Raw genomic sequence first — 23283 nt, forward strand, 5'->3', positions numbered from 1 at the left:
TATAGTATATAGTGCTAAATAATTATATAATCTAGTGATTATAAAGTATTATATATAATATGGTTATATATAATTATATAATATATTATATATGATAGAATTATTATTCGTAAATATAATATATATTATGTCATGTAGTGTCATATGTTATATAATAATTAATTTCTTATGACCTGTACCTGCATTTTCATAGTTTATTTTATTATTATTATTATTATTATTATTGCATTTTCATATTTTAAAAGAGGCACCAAAATGCTGTCTGTATGTATGGAGTTGAGGTGTTGGACTTGTTGACTGACAAGCTTCTCTGTAGAACATAGAACATGAACAAAGAGGCTTTTCTTTTCTTTTTTTAAGATTTTATTTATTTATTTAAGAGTGTGTGTGTGAGAGAGAGAAAGCACAAGCAGGGGGTAGGAGCAGAGGGATACAGAGAAGCAGGCTCCCCACTGAGTGGGGATCCTGATGTGGAGCTCAATGCCAGGCTCAATCCCAGGACCCTGGAGTCATGACCTGAGCCAAAGAAGGATTGACTGAGGCACCCAGGCACTCCACAAAGAGGCTTTGTATTGAGGATATCCAAACTTCAGTATCTGATGGACTTTGAAGCCATTTGCTCTTTCAGAGAAAACTCCTCAAGTCTTCTAGATGAAGGGGACTACATTTTTGCCTCTGGCATTTATGGGAGATGGTTGAGAATAGGAGGTGAGGGTCCCATCGCTTAGTAGGTAAACTTTAATCCCTTAGTTCATAGTCCCCCAGTCCTGTTTGCCCTCAGTGATGCTAGGTGATCCTGAGTCAAGATTCTTGAAGATACCTGGTTAAGTGTCTCCCTTATGAACATCTGGGAATGGTCATCTGGCTATATTCAATGAATGAATGAGGCTGGGAGTCCAGCTTTTCTGGATTATGGCTATTATAGGCAATCCTGACTTTATCTTTCACGGATGCTTCCAAGTGATGGTTATGAAAATCTTATCATTAGCACCCATCCTCCATGTCTGGAAATACTGAGGTTGTAGCTTCTTTCATCTTACAAAGTAATTACATTTTCATACACATTTTATCTTCCTAAAACTTTTGAGATGTATTCCCCACTCTTGCTCATGCTCTTTTTCTTTGTAACCTTTTTTTTCTTTTACTGTGATTTCAGTAAGTAGAGGAGATTAATGAGTGTAGTCAATCCATCACTTTAAACTAGAAATCCATCCTGGAGTCTTTATGGGATGGGATGGGATGGGATGGGATGGGATGGGATGGGATGGGATGGTGTGGTATCTGGAACAGATAATCATTTTCCAGTTCCAGGATCCACCAAATACAAATCTGTAGCACTATTTTTGAATGGATGTAGCAGTAGAGTAGTACACCTTTAGTCTATTCATCTTTCTCATACCCTCACATCCGTTGCTATCATTATTTCTTCTCTGCTAATGTTCAAGATGATTATTAAAGATTCCTTACCTAAAATATGATGAAAATAGAAAATAGGAACTTAGGTATAAAATAACTTAGGGGAAGGGTGAAAACATTACTGCATATTTTAATCTGCAAACAGTGCAATATGATGGTCAGGCAACAAGCATGTGTTGAGTATCCACATCAAGGGCTAGAAGCTTCAGCATTTAAAGCTTTGGAGTCAGAATGTATGTGTTTTTGAATCAGATGAATCTGGTTAAACAACAGCCTCTCACTAACTTAGTCTTTTCTCACTGTCCCTGGATTTATCATCTATGCAATGAAAGCAACAATAACTACTTTGTAGCATGGATAGTGCACAGTACTTGTTAAATACCACTAGCTATAGAACCACATTATTTGATTCCTGCCTTTGCTACTTAATGGTTGATCTCAGTCAAGTTCAACTTCTTTCCTGGATTTAGCTGACTAGATTTTTGGTCTTTTAGCCAAAGAAAGAGTGCAATTTAGATATAGATGATGAGACTTTGGTCTTTGAGGAGATGCTGTAATAGGATGAGACTCTTTGGAATCATGGGAGATGATATGTTTTGCTGGGGGGAGGAACATGATTTGTTGAGATCCAGAGGTGGGTCTGCGGTAGACAGAATTCTAAAATGACAACAAGACTTTCACTCCCTGGCAGGCACACCCCAGTATAACCCATCTCCTTAAATGTTTAAAGGTTTTTCTAACAAAATGTTTTCAAAGCATCCCAAAAGAAAATGGCTGGAACTTCTTTCTTCTTTCTTTCTTTCTTTCTTTCTTTCTTTCTTTCTTTCTTTCTTTCTTTCTTTCTTTTATTTATTTATTTAGGAGAGACATAGAGAGAGGCAGAGACATAGGCAAAGGGAGAAGCAGGCTCCTCACAGGGAGCCTGATGTGGGACTCAATCCCAGGGTCTTGGGATCATGCCCTGAGCCAAAGGCAGACGCTCAATTGCTGAGCCACCCAGGTGTCCTGAAACAAATCATTTTAAAAGAGTTTCTAGAATCACTGAAGATTTTATGAATACATTGGCTTAAAATATATTTACCAGAAGGACTACTGGAAGAGGAATGACATAATTGGTATAGGGGAGATTATAATGATGAGGACTTACCATGTGCTCAAAATTATATATGTTTTAATTTTTTTATTTCTAAATCCTATAAGGAATAAGTTCTATGCTATGCCATATTTTACAGTTGAGAGAATAGAGGTTCTAAGAGATAAAATAATTTACTTAGAAGATAAGTGATAACAGGACATAGAACTCTTCAGAATAATAATCCACATAATTATGTAATACTATTTAAAAGCAGAACTATATCTATCTACCTATATCTATGCTTATCTACATTTATGTAACTTCTCAGTTTCTCCCTCTAGAGGAGAAACCTAATCCCCGAGAATCATATATACTAGACAGATCAGAAAAACATTACCCAACAGTATCAGTTATTTCAACCGTAGTCAAACGAGGGGATCATCTGGAAAATTTGACCTGATTTCGGTTAAGAAAAGATGGGAAATCTCCTATGAGATATTATACAAGCTTATCTGGAAAAGACTACTGACTTTTGAAAAGAATGATGAATATGTTTCCAACAAGATAACTTTAGAAGATGACATTATAGGCTATTGAAGCTTTTGGTGAATGGAATGAAATAATAGATCACATGTATAAAGAGATCCAATTTACGTTTGAAATAACAGATCCCATAATATGTATTCCACACTATGCTAAATTCGGTGAATTAAAAGATGAGTAAAACATGATCCTTACCCTCAAGATTCCCTAGACAGGACATCTGCTTTTCTTCATTTTCAATAAATTAGTAGTATGTAATTCTTACTGTTATATCCTCAAGGCGTGATAAATCATGAGGAAAATGATTTGCTCTGGGAACTCTGACAGTTATATCATAGTAATCAGATCGAGGAGTCTTGGATGATTATACCTATTCTTTGTCTATTTTTACAAGAAACTTCCCCAGATAATTCCAAATTGAGTTTCACATATTTTTTTCAAAGTATACCAACTTACCTCTTCTTTGATTAGTTCTTTTTAAAGTCTACACATCTAAGCAAGTAGTGCTAACTTGAAGGTCAATCAGGAAAACAGGATGAGGGATTTGTCTTTTATGAAAATGTGCTGCCTTTGAGAATTTTTTTGATACAAAAAAATGGCAGATTTTCTCTTATAAACCGTATGTTCTTGCATTTCTGATATCTGGAATGAGTAGCTTGCCAGAAACATTCTCACTCAAAAGCCAGACTAACCCATGAAGGTGTCCAAAGAAGTCTGTTCTGATTACTGAAGATGTTGAACTAGTCTTGACTTCAAACAGTAGATATTTCCACACTTTAGTGGTATATGACAGCTCTATTCATTCCACAATGTCAAATTCTTTGGTTTTGGCCATTGGGTATTTATGCATTTCTGGCTAGGGAAGCAGAGAAGCCTAATTTGATTCTGGAGCCAAAAGTTTTTAGGCCCTGTTCCTTTGGAACTTGGACTGGAGGATTTTGGCACCGTATAAAGACTAGGACAGAGCAAGTAGTCACACATAACTAACTCCGTCAACAGAGCATATTCAGGGAGAAAGATCATGCCTACACATTGGATAACCATTCTCCAAGGCAGACTGACAACACCCTGAATTCAATCACCCTTAAATAAACACGCAGAGAAAGCGCGGCTTTAACATACCTTCGGGCACTGCTCTCCAATGCCTGCCTGATTGGTCTGAGTGCCACAGGCCAGGATGCAGATGCAGCCATTACTGTTGTTCTTACTTATGTCTGTCTGCTGTCTGCTAACAAGCATTCATATGCTTTGGATCATTAAAGTCACAACCTCCTACGCCAATCTATTCCTCTCTCCGGGTTTGCTGTAGATTGGAAAGAGAGATGCTATTTTTGTTTCTTTTTCTTTCCATTAGGACCTCCAGTCAGGGTTATTTTTGAGGTCTGAATATTGAAGCTTGCACTCTTGCCCCCATTGAGCATATAAATCGTGTTCCCATTAGGCTTGTTCCTTTTGCCCGATTTCTTTCATTTACTGCTGTATGTGCCTTTTCGATGCAAGGCAAGTAATTTGTGCTGGGGCTGTCTGTGACAGGCAAAAAGTGCTCTAACTTAAACTATTTCCCGGTGCCATTGCTATCTGTGAGAGGTCTGCTGTACTTACACCCATGCTAAATTTCTTCTGACAGACTCCAGGTGGTCGGGATTTTCACAATCCAACCCATTTCAGTGTTGGAACTTGTCATTTGGGGCTCTGTGGATTCCTTCTTCTCTTTCATCTTACCATTGGTGGCAGGTTGGGTGCATTTGTACACCAACCTGCAGAAGGCCCTGTGTGTCCACAGGTAAAATCAAAGGTGGAGACACACGAGTTTTGCTTTCAGAGAAGGCACAGAGGACAGATAATGTAGAAAGAGAAAGGGAAAAATTGTCACTTGTAGTATTATGCAGGCTGCCCATCTAAACCCATCATTGCCTGGCACCTACACACTAAGGGCAAGGATCCAGCCAACTTGTGAGTGGGCACCATGCCATTTGAGCAGATGGGCACGGAAGTCGGCAGCCAGTAGACCATGTATGTGCATCAACGGTGGGTGTTGAGGGCACGATTCCCAGAGGAGAATGTCCTAACAGCTGTCTGGCCTGAGCCAACATACTTACGACCAAGGAAAAGTGCCATCCTTCAATCCTGCTGAGTTGGATTAACCTTCAGAACTAAATCTGCTTTTTCGGCAGCAGAAGGTGAGTTTGGGGTCTCTGAAAACCTCAAAGAATACATAAAGAAAGGAAACAGGAAAGATATAATTATTAGGTATTGACTGAAGCCGCCGAGAGTATTCATGTGCATATTTTAGGTATTTGACCAAAAATCTGTTAAATCTTGAAGGAACGATATAGTTATTAAAAGCTTTGCCTCGCACAGTACTTGTAGACGTGACCTTTCCACACAGGTGGATCATTTCCAGTGAGTTGGTACATGCCCAGCTTTGCATTAAGAAATCATGATGTGTGAGGAAAGGTGTCAGCAGACTATAGAAACCAAACTGTGTGTAAATCTCTTTGTCAAACTTTACATATCCTGGATCAAAGCTGACATATTGTGTATACTTTCCAAACGACAGAATTTCTTCTTCATTGATTGAACATATACCTGAAAAAGTAAGAAGTAAACTCGGTATTTCAACTTATGCACCTCAGGGCAATGAAAGAGACTTTATATTTGAGGCTGAAAATAAAATCTGATTCTAATTTGTTCAGAGTTTTTAGACAATTAAACACCACAAAATTAGATATAGGTGGTTTCTGCCCAACATAGTCAAATGGTGATTTGACAGTGATTTGTTTAATTGGGTTAAAAGAGATGGACTGCTTTGACCATTTGGGGCCTCAATAATTGTTTGCTTACTATTTTGCTTTGTTTTGAGGTGTTTATGAGATAGTTTTCTTGGTATTGTTTTCTGCTGTCTTGAATCTTTTTATTTAAGAGATAACATATGTCTTGCAGTTGTGGAGGAAATGTCAGTTTGGCCCAAGTGTTCTATTCTTTTTTTTTTTTTTTTTTAATCAACAGAGTAATATCACTGTTATGGAGGGTGAAGGAGATAGTAAGCAAGCTATATTATCTGCTGGTAGTAGTAACTTTAGCTATGGCTCGAACAAAGTATATAATGCTTTAGATCAAATACCAATAATAGTATTATGAGTAGAATAAAATGTTTGTGTGTCTATTTTAGCACACAGTTTCTCATTATATCAATTTGGAAATTCATGTCTAAATATGAATGAAGCTACAGATAAAAAAGTAAACTAAAAGCTAAGACAATATATAAATGTACTTTGCATGAATAGATGTAGAAAATTATTCAAGTATGGTTATTTTTCTTGGTTCTGGTAGTTTTTGTCTCAAGAGCATGTTCAAAAAGGCTAAAATAACAGTATGTCTAAGGTCCACATGAATGACACTTCTCAATCTGAGAAAATTTTTGGAGAAATATTCTACTGAAAGCATGGAAAAAGAAATGAGAGAACTAAAGGAAATGGTATTTAGCAATAAATGAGGCCATGTGCACAGTATAAAACTAATTTTTATTTAAACAAGAAGGTGTGAGGCAGTTTGATTTTCTTCTTGGAGGAACAAATGTGTTTGGGACTAAATAAAGAAAGGGAGAAATATTAAGAAGTTAAATCATTCCAGCAATTGCTTCCCTTTGGCTATCTGGGAGATAAGAAAATGTGGTTGAAGCTGAATTTAACTCAAGTAGACTTAGCCCAGGATTGAAAGGCTGGTGAGCACTACAGATGACCCAGATGCTGGTCAAGGACTATTCAGCAAACTAAAAAAAGAGAAAAAAATGCCAAAAAACTTTAATATGTCCTCCAGAATGTTTTTGAATATTTCCCCTTCATTTTCTGCAGAGGATAAAAGAAATAAGAGAAAGTGTCAGATTTCTGACAAAATACAGCCAAAAAAAAAAAAAAAAGGCTTAAGGGAGAGCCAAACAAACAAAAAAGGGGGCATTTGTTCATGGATGCCCACTATGATAACTGAATGATATCATAGGCAAAGGGAGGAGGTGATCTTAAATGTGAATCAATATACCTGTGGTACATTAATAAGGAGCAAAATGGAAGAATTTGGTTTCTTTATGGTTAATGTCATTACCTTCTATTAAGACTATATGAAAAATACGTATAGTTAGTGAGTAATTATGATTTTACATGTGTGAATTGACATGTGTCCACAGATGGGTAAAATTAGAAGATTGAATGCATGTTAAAATAATGTCCTCATATATTAACTTTCTTTTTTCCTATCAAAAGCAGTTACCTACCACATACACATGATTTTAAAAATGCAGCCATCATTTAAATTGATGCTTATTATATCTAAACAATCAAATTGTGAGTACAAGGAATATTGGCCATGCTTCCACATTAAAAAAAAAAAGTTTCACTAACTTTTCTTAATTTCTGATTGTAATAGCTTTAAGAAAAAGAATTTGGCAAAACAAATAAAGATTTGGACATAAGAATTGGGATACACCGGAAAAAAAAAAAAAAGCTTTTGAGAAACTGTGAAGATAAAAACTAAACTTAACCACAGATTTATTTCTGCTTTTTATCCAAGTATCCAGGGAGGTTGCTAATGGGAGGTATGCCTCAGAAAATGTACATGTCTGTGAAAATGCTGGAGCTAACTAATGCTTTTATTCAAGTGATTTTTATTTCAACTCTAAGCCACAAGATATAAACTTTCATCAAAAATGGTAATCTATTTAAAATCAGAGCTATGTGGAATGTTTCATGTTTATGTATAACTTTCATAGTAGACCTTCCTATACCAGGAAAATAATATGCCCAAATTCTGTTATTTTTGCTTCATACCAAGTACTAGTCCCACCCATCAGTTTCATGTTCTTTAAATAGATTAAAATGAAGAAGAAATGGAAGAAAAAAATGAAAACACTTCAAAAAAATGACTTTTTAATTTTTTTTTTCCTTTTTGGAGGAAAATAGATCTGGAAAACTTAATTTGATGTATAATAAGAACAAAAAGGAATTTAAAGTAAAATATGCATTGCACATTCTCAGTGCTTCATGTTTCCACTTTGCTTTGCACAATTATAAAGCTAATGCACCTGAGAAGGGGCAGAGAAGGAGTGGGGAAGACAGTAGGTGGAAACAAAGAAGGAGAAACACATAGATCTGATCTAAAAGTAGTTCAGTGATATATTATTCATCTGATATTGGGTTCCAAAAAATCCAAGCAGAAGTCATTTGTATTTCAAGTCCCTCCCCCCTCACCCCACAATGGTGGCTACAAATCATTCCCATTTACTGAACATAATAAATCAATAGGAAAATGACATCATTGCAAAAAAAAAAAAAAAAAAAAACGAGGGCTGACTTTTTTTTCTCTTCAAAGGAAGGATTGCCAACAACTCACGCATTTATTGTTAAAGCTCAGTTGCTTAAGATGCAGATACTGTAACAGGAAAACAATTGGGACATAACGATATCCCCTCAAGAGAAACTGTGAAAGGACATTCTTAGTAAATAGGCCAGATAAACTTTAAGTGGTTAAGGTCTCTTTTTGCAAAATACTGGAAATAAATTGAAAAGTAGCAGTTCATGAAATTCTCAAATGGGAATTGTAAAATAATATTGAAACCAACATTTCATAATTTAAGACTGTACAAACTAGCAAAAAATCAGGCTGTGGATACTTAAATAAATATGTGGTAGGTATACATACGTGTCCGCTTATGTTTAGAGGAAGGATCTGTACACTACTTCAGAACATTTGGAAACAAAAAAAGAAAGCAAACACATGTAAAAACCACATTTTAAGCCTTCATCAGAAGAAATGCTTCTGCAACTCACAAAGATAATGTGTTAAAATAATATGTTATCAAGCTACTGCTAATATTATTATTGCCATTCAAGTTTTCCAAATTCAGTGATGAATTAGGAATTGCTGCAAAAGTGAAAAGGACATAAGATTGAACAATGGAAAAAAAAAAGTTTGAACAATGAAGCCCACCATTGCTCACATTCTGAAAGTCATCCAGAAGCAGAGTAAAACATAGATTTTTAATATTAGATACATTGAGAAAAAATTAGGACTATCCAAAATGAAATGCTCTTCTTGCAGTACTAGTATTCGAGTTATTAGAGTTATTATAACATCAATGAACATGTATATTTTGAACACCTAGAGCATCAGAAACTACCAGGATATAACTGTACTAAACATGCAATGTTTAGTGCCTAAATGAATGGTTTATAAGGACATCTAATATGTTTAGCAGAAATGTTTCTCAAGAAAGTGTCCTGTAATAATTTGCAAAATTTTCAGAAACTACTAGTAAGTTATTAATAGATAAACATGAAAAAGTGCTATTAGATTTTTTTCATATTTTATATTATGTATGGCTTAGGAGGGCCTCCGTTCCCTTCCAACTTACCTCATGAAGTTTTGATTGACCTCAAGTGTTCTTTATCATTATTATTGTAATTAAACAAATCACAAAAAGACAGCTCTCCTGAAATATCTTAACTTTTCTTGATATCCATGTAACATAACTAAGCAAACTTGGATTCAGAATTTCCTAAATCATAAGTCTCAGTCAGAGTAATCTGATTTGGAATGATAACACATTTCTGTGCCTAATGCTTAACTGAGAAGAGCATTAAGGAGAAAGACAGGTGATGAAAGTTCTCTTTTTTCCTGCATCTCCATAACTTGGTTGAACATGATAGATTGGCTAGCTTATTGATTTAGGAATGATCAGCAATATTGCTTTCCCTAAAGGAAAATTAGGATAATTCACAACAGATTGGTAACCTGATTTTTAGCTTCCTGTATAAACGTGGACAAATTTATAAGTTTGACTTAAATTCTTTCCTTCGAAATATCCTCTTATACATGCAGAGAATCTCAACTTTGGAGTTAGCCAAGAATGTAACAACTGCCTTTGTGCATATACATTATATTGCTGGTGAGGCAATAAAATGCAATAGTTGAAGGCTTAGACCCTGGCTAAACATCACCCATGCCTTTTACTAGCTCTGGATCTTCAAGATTTAACTGTCTGTATCTATGTTTCTACATTTATGAAAAGGGAGTGAGAATTAAGTATGTTAATATATGCAAAATACTTAGAGAAGTACTTGGCAAATAATAAGCATTGGATACACGTTAACAGACAGTAACGCCGTGTCATTTCTCAATTTGAATTCTTATCTATACCATAGACCCCATAGTTCCTTTCAAAGGTGAAATAAATATGTGCTTGGTAATTGCCCATTTCTGTTCTGGTTTCTTCTCATTTAAATTCGTTCTTCTCTGCCTCATTTTGTTCTACAATGGCAGAAGTTAGTATCTTCTAAAACATGACCAGCATACACCCAGAACCAAGTGGTATACCGTGTTGGTTCATTCTGTGAGATTATATTCTCTCTTCCTCCCCATTCTGCCCCCCTTTTATTTTATTTACGTTTTCGTGGTCAATGTTGGGGCTTTCTTTTTTTTTTTAAGATTTCATTTATTTATTTATTCATAGAGACACACAGAGAGAGAGAGAGAGAAAGAGAGAGAGAGAGAGGCAGAGACAAGGCAGAGGGAAAAACAGGTCCCAATCAGGGAGCCCGACGCAGGACTCGATCCCGGGTCTTCGGGATCATGCCTAGGACTGATGGTGGTGCTAAACCACTGAGCCACCCGGGCTGCCCCAATGTTGGGGCTTTATACAAGTATTTCTGGTTTATATAAATTTGGGATTGAACATCTTCTAACATACAGAGCTTAATACACTCAGAACCAAGAGGATCACCGACTAGGACCCCTCAAGTACACTACATTCTCCCTCCACTACAACCTCATCACCATCACCATCACTCAGTCTCCCTCACTTTTTTTTCTTTTTTCTCTTTTTCCTCTTTATTTTTTTTTTCTTCTTTTTTTCTTTTTTACTTCTTTGGGATTTTTGGCCTTTTATTATTTACTACTTTGTTTTAAAATTTGTTTTTCACTTTAGTGGTCCTTTTGTTTTATTTTGCTCTGATCTTCATTTTCATTTTCTCGTCTATGACCTCATCAGAATCATATAGGGTGAAATTTACATAGGTCGTGGATGATATTCTTGACTTAGCCCATTCATACAGCCACTCTGCACTGAGCAAAATGACTAGAAGACAGAATTCCTCACAAAAGAAAGAATCAGAAACAGTACTCTCTCCCACAGAGTGACAGAATAGGGATTACAATTCAAAGTCAGAAAGCCAATTCAGAGGTACAATTATAAAGCTGCTGGTGGCTCTGGAAAAAAGCATAAAGGACTCTAGATACTGTTATGCAGAATTTAGATCTAATCAGGCCAAAATTAAAAATAAATTAAATGAGATGCAATCCAAACTGGATGTCCTAATGGCTAGGGTTAAAGAGGTGGAAGAGAGAGTGAGTGACCTAGAAGACAAATTGATGGTAAGGAAGGAAGCTGAGGAAAAAAAGAGAAAAACAATTAAGAGATCATGTGGAAAGGTTAAAGGAAATAAATGATAGCCTCAGAAAGAAGAATTTACATATAATTGGGGTTCCAGAAGATACCAAGAGGGAGAGAGGCCCAGAAAATATATTTAATAAATCATAGCAGAGAACTTCCCTAATTTGGGGAAGGAAACAGGCATTCCAATCCAGGAGATAGAGAGCCCTTCCCCTTCCAAATCAATAAAAACCGTTCAACACCTCAACATTTAATAGTGAAACTTGCAAATTGCAAAGATAAAGAGAAAATCCTTAAAACAACGAGAGATAAGAGACCTCTAACTTATATGGGGAGAAGTATTAGGTTAACAGAAGACCTGTCCACAGAGACCTGGCAGGCCAGAAAGGGCTGGCAGGATATATTCAGGGTCCTAAATGAGAAGAACATGCAGCCAAGAATACTCTATTCAGCAAGGTTCTCATTCAGAATAGAAGGAGAGATAAAGAGCTTCCAGGATAGGCAGAAACTGAAGGAATATGTGACCACCAAACTCACTCTGCAAGAAGTATTAAGTAAGACCCTGTGAAAGAAGAAGGGAATCCAAGGGAGACAGAACATAAGAGACTTCTAACTCTGGAAAATGAACAAGGGGTAGTGGAAGGGGAGGTGGGCGGGGGGGTTGGGGTGACTGGGTGACAGGCACTGAGGGAGCACTTGACGGGATAAGCACTGGGTGTTATGCTATATGTTGACAAATCGAACTTTAATAAAAAAAATACAAAAAAGGGGGAGGGGACCAAAGAAACAATCCACAAAAACAAGGACAGTATAGGTAATACTATGATCCTAAATTCATATCTTTCAATAGTTACTCTGAACTTGAATGGGCTAAATGATCCCATCAAAAGATGCAGTGTATTGAACTGGATAAAAAAGAAAGACCCTTCTATTTGCTGTCCACAAGAGACTCATTTTAGACCTAAGAACACCTCCAGCCTGAAAATGAAAGGGTGAAGAACCATTTACCATTCAAGTGGTCCTCAAAAGAAAGCAGGGGTAGCCATCCTCATATCAGATACATTAAAGTTTATCCCAAAGACTATAGTAAGAGATGAAGAGGAACACTATATTATACTTAAAGGATCTATCCAACAAGAGGACCTAACAGTCATGAATATTTATGCCCCTAATGTGGGAGCTGCCAAGTATATCAATTAATTAATAACCAAGGTAAAGAGATACTTAGATAATAATACACTAATAGTAGGAGACTTCAACACAGCACTTTCTGCAAATGACAGATATTCTTAGCAGAACATCACCAAAGAAGCAAGGGCTTTAAATGATACACTGGACCAGATGGATTTCACAGATATTTACAGAACTTTGCATCCGAACACCATTGAAAACACATCCTCAAATGCACATGGAACTTTATCCAGAATAGACCACATACTGGGTCACAAATCAGGTCTCAACCAATACCAAAAGATTGGGATTGTCCCCTGCATATTTTCAGACCACAATGATTTGAAACTAGAACTGAATCACAAGAAGAAATTTGGAAGAAACTCAAACATGTGAAGGTTAAAGAGCATCCTGCTGAAAGACGAATGGGTCAATCAGGAAATTAGAGAAGAATTAAAAAGATTCATGGAAACTAATGAAAACGAAGATACAACCATTCAAAATGTTTGAGATATACACAAAAGCAGTCCTAAGAGGGAAATACATTGTGATACAAGCCTCCCTCAAAAAATTGGAAAAAAACTCAAATACACAAGCTAACCTTGCACCTAAAGGAACTGGAGAAAGAACAGCAAGTAAAACCTAACAAGCAGAAAAAGAGAGATAATAAAGATTCAAACAGAACTCAATGAAATAAAGACCAGAAGAACTGTGGAACAGATCAACAAAACCAGGAGCTGGTTCTTTGAAAGAATTAATAAGATAGATAAACCATTAGCCACCCTTACTAAAAAGAAAAAGACTCAAATTAATAAAATCATAAGTAAAAGAGGAGAGATCACAACCAATACCAAGGAAATACAAACGATTTTTAAAACGTATTATGAGCAGCTATATGCCAACAAATTAGGCAATCTAGAAGAAATGGATGCATTTCTGGAAAACCACAAATTACCAACACTGAAACAGGAAGAAATAGAAAACCCAAACAGGCCAATAACCAGGGAGGAAATTGAAGCAGCATTCAAAAACCTCCCAAGACATAAAAGTCCAGGGCTAGATAGCTTCTCAGGGGAATTCTATCAAACTTTTTAAAAAAGATTTTATTTATTTATTCATGAGAGACGAGAGAGAGAGAGAGAGAGAGAGAGAGAGAGAGATGCAGAGACACAGACAGAGAGAGAAGCAGTCTCCATGCAGGAAGCCTGATGTGGGACTCGATCTTGGGTCTCCAGGATCATGCCCTGGGCTAAAGGTGGCACTAAATCACTGAGCCACCGGGCTGCCCTCTATCAAACTTTTAAAGAAGAAATAATATCTATTCTACTAAAGCTGTTCTGAAGGATAGAAAGGGATGAAATACTTCCAAACTCGTTTTATGAGGCCAGCATCACCTTGATTCCAAAACTAGACAAAGACCCCACTAAAAGAATTATAGACTAATATCCCTGATGTACATGGATGCAAAAGTTCTCAACAAGATGCTAGCCAATAGGATCCAACAATACATTAAAAAGATTATTCACCATGACCAAGTGGGATTTATCCCTGGGATGCAAGGCTAGTTCAACACTCATAAAACAATCAATGTGATAGATCATATCAATAAGATAAAAGACAAGAACCATATGATCCTCTCAATAGAGCAGATAAATCATTTGACAAAATACAGTACCCGTTCCTGATCAAAACTCCTCAGAGTGTAGGGATAGAGGGAACATTCCACAGCATCTTAAAAGCAATCTATAAAAAGCCCACAGCAAATATTATTCTCAATGGGGAAACACTGGGAGCCTTTCTCCTAAGATCAGGAACACGACAGGGATGTCCACTCTTACCACTGCTATTCAACATAGTACTGGAAGTCCTGGCCTCAGCCATCAGACAACAAAAAGAAATAAAAGGCATTCAAATTGGTAAAGAAGAAGTCAAACTCTCCCTCTTTGCAGATGACATGATACTGTACATAGAAAACCCAAAGACTCCACCCCAAGATTTCTAGAACTCATAAAGCAATTCAGCAGTGTGGCAGGATACAAAATTAATGCCCAGAAATCAGTGGCATTTCTATACACTAAAAATGAGACTGAATAAAGAGAAATTAAGGAGTCAATTCCATTTACAATTGCACCCAAAAGCATAAGATACCTAGGAATAAACCTAACCAAAGAGGTAAATCTTAGGTAAAGATATATACCATAAAAACTACAGAACACTTCTGAAAGAAATTGAGGGAGACACAAAGAGATGGAAAAATAGTCCATGCTCATGGATTGGAAGAATTAATATTGTGAAAATGTCAATGCTACCCAGGGCAATTCACACATTTAATGGAATCCCTATCAAAATACCAGGGACTTTATTCAGAGAGTTGGAACAAATAATCTTAAGATTTGTGTGGAATTGGAAAAGACTCCGCATAGCCAGGGGAATATTGAAAAAGAAAACCATATCTGGGGGCATGACAATGCCAGATTTCAGGTTGTACTACAAAGCCGTGGTCATCAAGACAGTGGTCATCAAGACAAAAACAGACACATAGATCAATGGAACAGAATAGAGAACCCAGAAATGGGCCCTCAACTCTATGGTCAACTAATATTCAACAAAGCAAGAAAGACTATCCACTGGAAAAAGGACAGTCTCTTCAATAAATGGTGCTGGGAAAATTGGACAGCCACGTGCAGAAGATTGAAACTAGACCATTTTCTTACCCCTTACACAAAGATAAACTCAAAATGGATAAAAGATCTAAATGTGAAACAAGAATCCATCAAAATCCTAGAGGAGATCACAGGCAACACCCTTTCTGAACTTGGCCACAGCAACTTCTTGCAAGATATATCTATGAAGGCAAAGGAAATAGAAGCAAAAATGAACTATTGGGACTTAATCAGGATAAAAAGCTTCTGCACAGCAAAAGAAACAGTCCACAAAACTAAAAGACAACCTACAGAATGGGAGAAGCTATTTGCAAATGACCTATCAGATAAAGGGCTAGTATCCAAGATCTATAAAGAACTAATCAAAGTCGACACCCAAGAAACAAACAATCCAATCATGAAATGAGCAAAAGACATGAACAGACATTTCACCAAAGAAGACATACACATGGCCAATAAGCACATGAGAAAATGCTCTGCATCACTTGTCATCAGGGAAATACAAATCAAAACCACAATGAGATACCACCTCACACCAGTGAGAATGGGGAAAATTAACAAGACAGGAAACCACAAATGTTGGAGAGGATGTGGAGAAAGGGGAACCCTCTTGCACTGTTGGTGGGAATGTGAACTGGTGCAGCCGCTCTGGAAAACTGTGTGGCGGTTCCTCAAAGAGTTAAAAATAGAGCTACCCTATGACCCAGCAATTGCACTGCTGAGGATTTACCCCAAAGATACAGATGCCAGGAAACGGCAGAACACCTGCCCCCCAGTGTTTCTAGCAGCAATGTCCACAATAGCCAAACTGTGGAAGGAGCCTTGATGTCCATCGACAAATGAATGGATAAAGAAGATGTGGTCTATGTATGCAATGGAATATTATTCAGCCATTAGAAATGACAAATACCCACCATTTGCTTCAACATGGATGGAACTGGAGGGTATTATGCTGAGTGAAGTAAGTCAGTTGGAGAAGGACAAACATATTGTCTCATTCATTTGGGGAATATAAAAAATAGTTAAAGGAATTATAGAGGAACTGAGTGGGAAAAATCAGAAAAAGGGACAAAACATGAGAGACTCCTAACTCTGGGAAATGAACAAGGGGTAGTGGAAGGGGAGGCAGGTGGGGGGATGGGGTGACTGGGTGATGGGCACTGAGGAGGACTAGGTGCTATACTAGGATCACAGGATACTAGGATACTATCCTTGACAGGATGAGCATTAGGTGCTATACTACATGTTGGCAAATAAAACTTCAATAAAAAATATGTATAAAAAAGTAAAAAAAATTAAATATCTAAATAATTTTTTCCCCAAAATTTCAGCCATTTGTTTGTGGACTTTTTCTCCATATTGCACATTACATAGTACTTACTTAATTGTATTATTTACACTTTATTTTATTTTACTCTTTTTTTTTAAGATTTTATTTGTTCATTTGAGAGTGAAAGAGAGAGAGCATGAGCAATGGGGGGAGAGAGAGAAGTAGATTCCTTGCTGAGCAGGAAGCCTGATGCAGGGCTGGATCCCAGGACCCTGGGATCATGACCTCAGCCAAAGGCAGAGGCTTAATCAAATGAGCCACCTGGGTACCCCTTTACTCTATTTTAATGGAAAATGTATCCATACCACTAATAAATGGCTTTGTGTGTAAAATTTTCTGCTAAACCTTAAGACTGTGTATATGATAAATAAGACATTCATCAGCTAAAATAATCTCTTGTGCCCTTGGCAATATATACACAACACATTTTAAAGACATTGCCTTATAGAACAACTTCCTAGTGACTAGAAGAGAATATTTAGAGGCTGGTAGGCCAATACACCCACCACAATCTAGAAGTGGTAGGATAAAGGAAAGCATGGGTTGACCATAGAAGAAATGGTTAAACTGACACAAAGGGAAGTCCAGGTGCTTATTCATCAATGCTGTGGAGATATTACTTGATACTACTTTCTCTAACATTTAAAGCTTGAGGTATCATATGCTAGGAGAATGATTTTTAGCCCAAGACTGGAAATCCAACAAGTTTCAAGGAAATGGAACAAGAAAAAAAAAAATCCCAGAACTCTTCCACTCTTGTAAATTTTATGTAAGACATTTATATTAAATTTTCAGTGAAGATAATAAACCTTAGTTTAATGACTAATAGTTAACAGAAGTCAGTTCCAAATGCATAGCAGTACAAAATAAATGCCTGGTTCCTTAAAAGGTTTTAATACTATATATATATATATATATATATATATATATATATATATATACACACATATACACACACACACACACACACACATATTCATTTCAATGTGAATTAAGATCAACTATGGTTGTTTTATTTAGGATAATGCTAGGAGCTGTAAAATTCTCTACAATACACAATGGCTCCAAGAAATAGAAGTTTATTTCTCACACTGAAGCAGTTAAAAAGGAAATTTTTTACAGGAACTCTCCTTACTTTCTAGAACTTTTCTCTAAGTATAAAATTAGTCCAAAATAAAAAGTTTACTAAATAACACAAAATGAGCTTTCTTGGCCAATGTTTGGCTTTTCTCCACATGGTGATTCAGTCTTCTTCCATCTTGCATCGTCAGCCTCCTGCAGGGCCTCCTTCAGTGTTCCCTGGAAGCCAGTGCATGAGGTAGGAGGCAGCAGGGAGTGAGGGGAAACATGCCCTGGTTACTAGCTTTGAATGGGGAGAGCTGCTAATGGGTTCTGCTCAGATCCGGTTGTTCTGAACGTGTCACGTGGCCCCTCCTCACTGCAAGGCAAGTTGAGAAATGCAGTCTAGAGATAGGCCCTGGAGAAAGGACAAAATTTTGATGAGCAGGGACTGGGGTCTGCTACAGTCGTCCCCTCCCTCACCATACATCAGTTTGCACCTGCCTTCCAACACTTAGAAATGCATCTATGTGCCTCCCCAAAGAAGATGACCCCAAGTCCCATGCAGTTACTACATCAAACTCCAAGAGCCGAATAGCAATAAATAACTTTCTTTACCAAGCCAATTTCTTTCTAGGGGGTACAAGGTTTAGAACCCGAAGAAATGAATTCTCTGTTCTGTTTTCCCCATCACATCCAATAGATGATGGTGGACAAGAGCTTGGTAACTGGAAACAAACATACAAACTCCTCTCATTTGTAAAGGAAATAAATGGTAAATGGCCAACAGTCACTTGACCCAAATGATTATTAAAGTCTGCTGGGCAGGCCTGTGAGACTCCTGCCCCAGCAGCAGAGTCAGTTCCTCGCTCTCCTGGTTCTCCTTTCTGGCATAATTCCCCATGCCCATTGTTCTCCAAGGTTTCTGGCTCTTCCTTCCTGGTTATCCAACACCCCCCACCCCCCCACCCCCGCCCCCTGGCCGCTTTGAATGTGAGCTTTGAAGAGAATGGCTCCCTTGGAAGTTGTATTGCCTTACAATTCAGTTTTGTGGAGCAAATATGGGGTGCAAGGGTTGTACAGAGTCACAGGTTTTTGAGGCCAGGCCTTTGGTCTCTTTGCTAATGCAATTCTCTCAAAATCTTAAAAGACATTGATTGAATCTCTTCAGTCAGTTACATGTGCCAATAACCAGAGTCAATGGCATCCAAAGTTCTTTTCGAGACAGTTCTCAGGACTGCTTTATTTCCTTACTACCTCAACTCATCCCAGTCTCTCTTTTTCTCTCTCTCATTTCTCCTTTTCCTACTTCCTTGTCTCTTTTGCCTTACCCACCCTCCTTCATGTAAAATACTGGAAAAATCCTGTCTAGTAAAATAGTATTATTAATTGGAGCTTCTGTTTAAATTATCAAACAATACAATATTTCATTATAAATTCCTTCTTTTTCTCTTTTTTGTTTTATTACAGAATCAGTCTGTGATGCATCTTTGGCAGAAACAAGAATAGGCATTTAAAAATTTTGTTCCAAAAACACTAATCCATTGATTACCGTGTATTTAAATACATCTGTAAAAGGAGATATGAAATATAGAGGTATAAAACAATGATTTTTTTTATGCCTACAGAATCTCATAAAAAATTCAGATAAGATACAGCAGGAACACCTTGTCTTTACTACACAATGTTTGAGGCTTCTACTGGGACTTGAAGCATGGGGCTGACTCAATGGTTGGCAGAGGGAACCATCAGAAAATGCCTATACTCCTATGATTGGCAGTTGATACTGTCTGCTAGAACCTCAGCTAGTCTCTTAGCCAGAAACCCTATGAGGTCTCTCCCTGTGATCTTTCTGTGTGAGATGATTTGGACTTCATCTTCACCCAACAGGGTATTTTCCAAATTTGAGGGTTCTCAGAGAAAAAGGAGGGAATGCATGACATTTTTATGCTCTAAAATTTTAAGTCATGTAGTATCCCTTCTGCTCTATTTTTTGACTGAAGAAGGCATAAAGCTCTAGCCAGGTTCAAAATGAAAGAACATAGACCCCACCCCTTGATAGGAGGAGCGTCAGAGTTACATGGAATAGGAGATATTGTTGCAGCCAGAAATCTTTGAGTACAAATTGGTCAATGTCTAAACATTTACTTTCCATTTTAGATCTACTTTGTTTGACTCCTTAAATGAATCTTAATATGGATATTTACCTGTGTACTTTTATGAAAATATGCTTTTTAAAACCATTTATAGGGATACCTGGGTGGCTCAGTGTTTCAGTGTCTGCTTTCGGCTCAGGGCATGATCCCAGAGTCCCTGGATCGAGTCCTACATTGGGCTTCTTGTATGGAGACTGCTTCTCCTTCCTCTGCCTATGTCTCTGCCTCTCTCTGTGTGTCTCTCATGAATAAATAAGTAAAATCTTAAAATATATATATAGCTTCTTTTTTTGGAGAAAAAAGTATAAAAAATATCTAATGTCAATGTTTTTGCAGATATCCCGACACAGAAGGAATCATTCACAGCATGTCTTGAAAGATGTCATTACTCCATTGGAAGAGTTGGTAAGTTTATTTCCCTGTAATTCTGTATTATTTACCTACTACTGCAGAATAAATTATTCTTAAACTCAACAACTTAAAATAGCATGCATTATTGTCTCATGTTTGTGTGGGTCAGGGATCCAGGCATGGCTTAGCTGTGCCAGAGTCCTCTGGTTCACAGTTCTTCAAAATATTTCAATCAAACTTTAAGTAGGAATTGGAGTCACATCTGAAGGTTTGACTGGGGAAGGATCTGCTTTCCTGTTCATGCACATGATTGTTGGCAGGGTTCAGTTCCTCCAGGAATGTGGTCCAGAGGCTGCTCTCAGTTCCCTGTCACATGGGCGTCACCAGTAGAGCCATGCTGGCAATTCTGCTAGCGAGACAGAAGGTGAAATCTTTTGTAACCTAATCATAGTAGTGATATCCTGTCAACTTTTCCATGTTCTCTTGGTCAGAATCAAGTCACTAAGTCCAGTCTATACTCAAGAAGAAGGGACTACACAAAGCTGTGAATTACAGGAAGCAGAGATTATTTGGGACCTATTGTACTTTTGACAATTTTTTTTTAAAGAAAAGTTTAATCCTAGGGTGCCTGGGTGGCTCAGTTGGTTGAGCATCTGACTCTTGGCTTTAGCTCAGATCGTGATCTCAGGGTCATGAGATCAAGCCCTGTGTTGGGCTCTGCACTCAGTGTGGAGTCTGCTTGAGTTTCTCTCTCTCTCTTCCTCTGCCATTCATGCTCTCTCTCTCTCTAAAATAAATGAATAATTTTTTTAAAGGAAAAAAATTAATCCCTTACCAGTAGATTCTAAGCCCACTAAAGCAGGAATTTTTTGTTTCCATTTTTGTTTATTATTTTATCCTAATGACTAGAAAAGTGCCTGAAACATTGTAAATAACATGAATGAAATATTAGAGATATCTTAAAAACACATGAGCCCAACTTTCCTGATATGTTCTGACACTTCTTTCTGTTAATGATTCATTTTTGATAAACATAACACCATTTTTCTTTATGCTTATCCTTCCTGCTAAATTTCACATTGGCCAACATGCTTCCAGTTTCATGGGCTTATAGGACACTGCACTGAGATGACTTGATTTCTAGCTTTTCCCTGCTATTCCATCCCTATTATCTTTGGGCTTTCTCATCCTCAACACCAAAAATATTTCTTTTTCTAGTTCAGTTCTCTCTTTCATTGTTCATGTTCTAGACCCCTCATCTCTACTCTAGCCATTGCTCCACTACTTTCTTTGTTTTAGAATAAAAATTCCTTACAAGGATTGACTACCTTTTTTGTTGTCAATTTCTCCCCTCCTTTATCTCTTGAACCAATTCCATTTAGGCTTTTATCTCAACTGCTAATCTCCTATCAAGGTCATCAATTGCTTCCATATTGCTAAACCCATAGGTAAAGTCTCAGTTTTCTCATTAGATCTGAGCAGTTTTTGTTTTTTTTTTTAAGATTTTATTCACTTATTCATGAGAGAGATACAGAGAAAGGCAGAGACATGAGACACAGAGAAAGGCAGAGACATAGGCAGAAGAAGAAGCAGGCCCTTTGCAGGGAGCCCTATGTGGGACTAGATCTTAGGACCCCAGGGTGATGATCTGAGCTAAAGGCAGATGCTCAGCCACTGATCCACCAGGGCCACCAGGGTGCCCAGACCTGAGAAATTAACCCAGTTGATAACTCTTTTTTTGTTAAATGATTTTTTAAAATATTTTATTTATTCATTCATGAGAGACAGAGATGGAGAGAGAGAGAGAGAGGCAGAGACACAGGCATAGGGAGAAGCAGGCTCTATGCAGGGAGTCTGACATGGGACTCGATCCCAGGTCTCTAGGATCAGACCCTGGGCCAAAGGCAGGCTCGAAACCACTGAGCCACCTGGGCTGCCCTGATAACTCTCTTTGAAACACTTTCCTCATATGACTATGAGTAAACCGTTTTGTTATGGAGCTTCAGTGAATTAAATAGCCACCCATGTTCCATTAAATAGAATTCCGTTTTTCCCAGGCCTTCAAATGCTTGTGATGGCACCCCCACCCCTCCCCTTCATTTCCTTGTGAAAGCATTCAACAGCCTCTAATTCTCTATGACATCAAATTTATAGATTTCTCTCATGGTCTCTGATTTATCTTATTTATTATCTACTCCCAAATATACACCCTCAAACCAGGGATGGTAACATCATTAAGACACATCTTTTACCCTGAGGGATCTTGGGTTTTCTGTGACAACTGTTATCCTCATCTCAGCACTCTTTTGTGTTGTTCACCCTCAGTTCATGGGTAATAGGCTTGTTCCATGGCTATGCTGTAATGCTTTGAAGTTAGGGATCAGGACTTATATTTTCTTTATTATTTCATACTTCATCTTACATTGCTTTTGGCACTAGGGCTTGTCCAGAAAAGACATGTTTGTCAACTGATTTAATAATAAGATATTAATGGTGTATTAAAAGTATATTGTTGATTTAGATGTTAATAAATATATGCCTGCTATTTATAGAAGTTCTTTGTGAGAGAGATTCTCTAAAACCTGCCGAGGAGGAGGCATGGATGGCCAGGGGGAGAGAGAATCCCAAGCAGGCTCCACGCCCAACACAGAGCCCAACATGGGGCTCAATCTCACGAACCTGAGATCATGACCTGAGCTGAAATCAAGAGTCGGTTGCTTAACCGACTGAGCCACCCAAGCACCTCTGATTAACTTTTAACTATCCATTACCATCCATACCAAGACTTGAATTATTTTCTAAAACCTATAAAGTTTTCTTTATGTTTGACTAATCTAACTTTATATTATATTTACCTAGACACACATACTTTTCCTCACAAATATGGTTATGTTCCTCACTTTCATCTCTACTACTCTCCTCCCTTCCACTATTGCTTCAGCCAGAGGTTCTCGCAATAGTTTCCCTTAGCAGTACCAACCAGGATGACCTATTAAACATGCAATAATATACATTGAAACATTTTAGAAAATAATAAAATTCTTTAAGTTAGGTTATTAATCATTATTTTTACCATA

The 23283-nt window shown here is 37.4% G+C and overlaps 1 protein-coding gene across 1 annotated transcript in view; it reads left to right on the forward strand.

Moving 5' to 3' along the window:
- ARHGAP15 (Rho GTPase activating protein 15) overlaps window positions 1–23283 on the forward strand; it is a 610515-nt gene that overhangs the window by 62836 nt on the left and 524396 nt on the right. Inside the window, exon 3 of the mRNA XM_041739999.1 lies at window positions 20192–20260. Within this exon, the coding sequence (XP_041595933.1) occupies window positions 20192–20260 (69 nt within the window). The remainder of the gene's footprint in view (window positions 1–20191; window positions 20261–23283) is intronic.

Source organism: Vulpes lagopus, chromosome 24 (assembly GCF_018345385.1).
Source record: "Vulpes lagopus strain Blue_001 chromosome 24, ASM1834538v1, whole genome shotgun sequence".
In the NCBI taxonomy this organism is placed as follows: domain Eukaryota; kingdom Metazoa; phylum Chordata; class Mammalia; order Carnivora; family Canidae; genus Vulpes; species Vulpes lagopus.